Source organism: Solanum tuberosum, unplaced genomic scaffold, assembly GCF_000226075.1.
Source record: "Solanum tuberosum cultivar DM 1-3 516 R44 unplaced genomic scaffold, SolTub_3.0 scf00034, whole genome shotgun sequence".
NCBI lineage: Eukaryota > Viridiplantae > Streptophyta > Magnoliopsida > Solanales > Solanaceae > Solanum > Solanum tuberosum.
The window spans coordinates 644,318-649,042 of NW_006238962.1; the positions used below are offsets into that span (position 1 = coordinate 644,318).

Below are 4,725 nucleotides of genomic sequence, written 5' to 3' on the forward strand. Positions count from 1 at the left end.
TACTCCCTCCGTTTCACAAAGAATGACCTGGTTTGACTTGGCACGGAGTTTAAGTAAATAAAAAAGACTTTTGAATCTTGTGGTCATAAATTAAAGTTATGTCAAATGTACAAAATTGCCCTTAATCTTGTGGTCTTAAACATGCCACGTGGAAAGCAAAAAGTAAAATGTTACCAAAAAAGGAAAGAGGTCATTCTTTTTGAAACTGACTAAAAAGGAAAGGGGGTCATTCTTTGTGAAACGGAGGGAGTATGTTATATTAGAAAAACGAATTAAAACACACTCCAACTTTATCTTAATTTGTTGTTACACACTCCAATTTTGTGGAGGTCCTATAACACCCCCCACCCCCATCCTATACTATTCCCCTCAAATACTGAGAAATCAAACATACATTGATCAAATATTCTGAATATAACATCTTAATATTCAGATGTCTAATCAGATTCAAACGTCTTCATCATCATTAAAATAAATGGGGCATAACTCAAATATAACTAATATAAATTGGATAAAGTTCAATTATATATTTATATTGATAATAATACATAGTATATCATTTCTTACACAACCACAAATTGATCACTACCACTATTACACCCATTCTCACAAGGGTACTCTATTTTCCCTTTTTCTTGATTAGAACACACAAAATCAAGATTATAAAACATAGGTACCATAGTAACAAAACACAAGAACACTAAAACAGGACCAAATATCCAAAGCAAAAGTGGCAAAGCTGCATAAAACAACCTATTCCCCACAGTGTTCAAACCAAATCCTTTTTCTAACAACTCAGACACATACTCTGGACTCACAATTCCCAAATTGTCTTGTGGACAATTGATGAGGAAATTGACTTGGTTAATGAACCTAATTGACAATGTGTGACATAGGAATGAGAATAGGAAAATTAGTAAAAGTGTAACATATTTTAATGCCACCATGAATTCACCATGAGCACCATAAATTGCATCATTTAGTGGTTGTTTGACACTATAAGTGCTGCTTATTACAGCTGCAAGACCAGAACATAGAAGGATTGATGTTGTAGCCATTAAGGTTGCTCCCATAATTGTGTTTCTTAGTGTTTGGACAGCTAAGATGTTTTTCTTCTCATTGTCCTGCAAAATTTAAAGAAAAATGGAAAATATAAGAGTTTAAGTTGTATGCACTGACTGATCAGTGGCGTAGCTACATGGTGGTCAGGGTGTCCAATTGGATTCGTCGGAAAAAAAAGATAGTATATACAAGTAAAATGATTAAAGGACATCCTTAACCGAACAAGTTGTTATAGCCTAGTGGTTTCGGACGCTTGGAATGAGGCAATGCTCGCAAATCTTTTTTCCACTTTCTATTTCTGGACACCTTTTGTGAAATTCATGGCTCCGCTACTGTGACTGATGATTTAGAAGTGTTTATATACAATTGGATAATCACAGTTCAATGTTTTTGAATGATCTAGTTTATAAAATATCCAACAAATGTATATGCTATGTATATTTAAACATAATATATATAGAGAGAGAGTTAGTATATAAATTTTGTATATTTCACTCATATTGGTAACACGTTTTATCGAACTGTAAATATCGGTAAGTTTCCTTTATATATAGTATACCCTAGCTCCAATCCACTTTATATGGTGGGATACAGAGTCATAAAATCTTTAAGTTTTTGAAATAAATTTGCATACTTTATAGGAAAATTTTGTACATAAAAAGTATTTTCCCTATTTCAATTTATTTGAGTCTATTTCCTTTCTAGTCCATTCGAAAAAGAACAATCCATTCTAAATCAATCTGGAGACAATTTATAAATTTAAACTTCTTATTTTACTCTTAATGACAAACATTTTTTGTACATACACATATTATGACATGTTAAAAATTAAAAGTTTCAAAAGTTTTATACACACAAATATAGTTACACCTTTAATATTAAAAGTTCTTTTTTTCTTTTTTAAACTCGATTTTCAATTATGTAGATTCACATAACTTAAAACAAGGAAAAAGAAGAATAGTATCAATTTCTACCAACAGACAAAAAGATGGATTTTTTAAAAGAAAGATTGAATGATAAAAACCACTAGTAATATAGTGGAAATCCTTTGGTTAATGAGTGTAAGTAAAGAATATTACCAAGAATTCATATATGGTGAAGTTGAGTTGGATATGACATATTGATTCATATATTGCCTCTTCCCATTAATTTGTTATTTTTCCACACTATGCTTGATATTTTGTTTAACATTTAAGAGTTTAAGTTATACATAATATTAGTGTAAAAAATCATAATTATACTATCAGATCATCTAAAATATGTTTATATATAAGTTCTGTTAAAATGTGTGATTTGTAATTTTAAAATTAAGACATGTTATAATAAGAAGTAAAGGTAATTTACTCGTGTAAAATTCTTTATACCGATAGAATATGATAATTAAACTCAACATTTTCTCCATCTCATATTAGTTGTTCACTTTACTATAAAAAGTTATCCCAAATTATCTGTCAATTTATAAAATCAAAATAGAATTAATCAAAAAAATTTCCCTTTTCACCCTTACAATTAATTCTTTTTTTAAAGTAAACAAATTTGTAAAGCTTCAAAAAAGTTTACTAAGGGATAAGTTAGTAGAACGAGGTCTTAAGAGGCGTGTAAATGAGAAAGTGAACAACTAATATATAGAATGAAGTCGGAAGTGTATAACAATTAAATAAGCCAATCGATCTAAAGTTAAAAGTTAGTACGTTATAACACTTTTTATAAAGATTAATTAAACACAAACGTATAGGCAAAAGCTTAATTAGTAAGAAGCAAAAACATGTTTAATGTAATTAAATTGCTAATTACAAGTGATTATTACTTTCTTCTAACTCTTTTCTTCCTTAATTCATCCGTTACATAATTAGAGCTACACACGAGAATAAATGCTCCTATCATTTTGTAACAAACCCCACCACCTCCCAAAAAGTAAGGAAAAGTAAGAATTATTTGAAATTGATATATATATATATAATAATAAATAAAAACTCGCCGTGAATGTGATCTATGAGGTATGAAAGAAGTCGTGTCACTTGAAACATGCAACTATACTATCTAGAAAGGTTAGGGTGTGGCACCTGAGCTGAATCTCAATTAACGATGACTATATATCATATTAGAAATGTCAGGTGAGTCACTTGACCTGACTGTATATTTTCTTGATATACGCTATAGGTTCGAGATTTCAAGGATATGACATCATGTACTACTATTTTGAAACTCAACTATTTGGAAAGTAGCTAAAAACTACTTTGAAAGGACATAAACATTGCCTACAAACTTACCATTCTTCATCCAAAGAATGCTAAATGCAAAATGGCCATTACTAAAGTTATCCCTACCGATAAACCGGTTCATTTACCTGACCCGATTCATCCCCTCTCCTCCAGCCCTAGCCCGCGAAAAGGAAGATATGACTCTTAGGAGATGCACCAAAAAAACTAAAAGGTATTCGCATCATAGTGTAAAATACAAATGAGTGAAACTCATTGATCTCGAATATATATGATATATTATATTAAATTTACTAAAAAAGAAGTTGAGTATATCATGACTATCCACACCACAGCCAACTAGCTCATACAACCACACTACATGAGGTGATGAAAAATCACACACATGATATCCTTATTACTCGCTAGACATAATATAGACTACTAAAAAAATCGCTAATTTCCAACACAATCCATCAGAATTTGACTCATCATCATCAATAATGTTTCAAAAAATTATCGGAAATTCTTACCAATGAACTGAATTCTGACAATACGTCAATGAGAAATTAACGATTTTCTGATAGTAGTGACGATATTCAAAAAGAAGAACTACTACAAGAAATTAATTAATTAATTACCTTCATGATGGCTTCAACCCACAAACGTCTTCCATTAGCATTAGTACCAATAATTGTAGTAAGAGGTTGATTTTTAACCTTATGCCATAACCAAATATGATATCCCATGCATATTATAAACCCTAATGGCACCAATATTACATCCAAATAACACTTCCTCCATTCCATTTTTTTCTAATGTTTTTTGAAGAAGAATATAATAATGAATTGCTTTCTATATTACAACACATATATATATATATGTAGCAATAAAATGAATGTAGACTAATTTGGGTGCTATGTACGAAGTTAAAGTAAAAAAGAAGTATGTCCAAAAAATAAAAATAAAAAGTAGATTTCCACTCCATAAAATTAGAGGAACATGCTTCTAGTCATGTGTTGGAAAATTATTTAATTTTGTCTGTTTTTTCTTTCAACTTTTAAATTATTATTTTTTTCTTCAGGTAGTTGATTCTTTGAATGCTTTTTTTTTGTCTTTTTGAGAGAAAGATAATACATCCAATAGCTAGAAAGATAATGTCTACACATATTGTACTATTTAATCGTAGACTAGTTTTGGTGACTTACATATTCTTTTTACTGAAACAAATTATCTACAATAATTATGATTTGAGTTATATATTGATCAGTAAGAATTATCACAAGACGAATAAATTTCTTGATTTCTGATCCACAATCTAGATACCCTCCAAAATCCATACAAGACATATTTCTCTTTGTAAATCTTAGTCGTCATATATATCACAGTGAAAAATTGATTTTTTTTTAATGCCTTAAGTTTATCGACTAATTAGCATTTCTTATGAATTGACCCGACCTAATAT

The 4,725-nt window shown here is 29.8% G+C and overlaps 1 protein-coding gene across 1 annotated transcript; it reads right to left on the reverse strand.

The window, feature by feature from the left end:
* Positions 1-514: 514 nt before the first annotated feature.
* Positions 515-4,088, reverse strand: LOC102602114 (uncharacterized). The gene is made up of 2 exons (XM_006342634.2): positions 3,902-4,088; positions 515-1,124 (listed from the first exon to the last, which is right to left on the reverse strand). Exons 1-2 carry the CDS (start codon positions 4,067-4,069, stop codon positions 564-566), a joined length of 729 nt encoding a protein of 242 aa, XP_006342696.1. The 5' UTR covers positions 4,070-4,088; the 3' UTR covers positions 515-563.
* Positions 4,089-4,725: the final 637 nt, after the last annotated feature.

Coding starts and splice junctions, on each gene's coding strand:
- LOC102602114 (XM_006342634.2), bottom strand. CDS start 4,069: ATGGAATGGAGGAAGTGTTATTTGGATGTAATATTGGTGCCATTAGGG. Junction 1,125..3,901: donor GGGTTGAAGCCATCATGAAG/GTAATTAATTAA, acceptor TAAATTTTGCAG/GACAATGAGAAGAAAAACAT.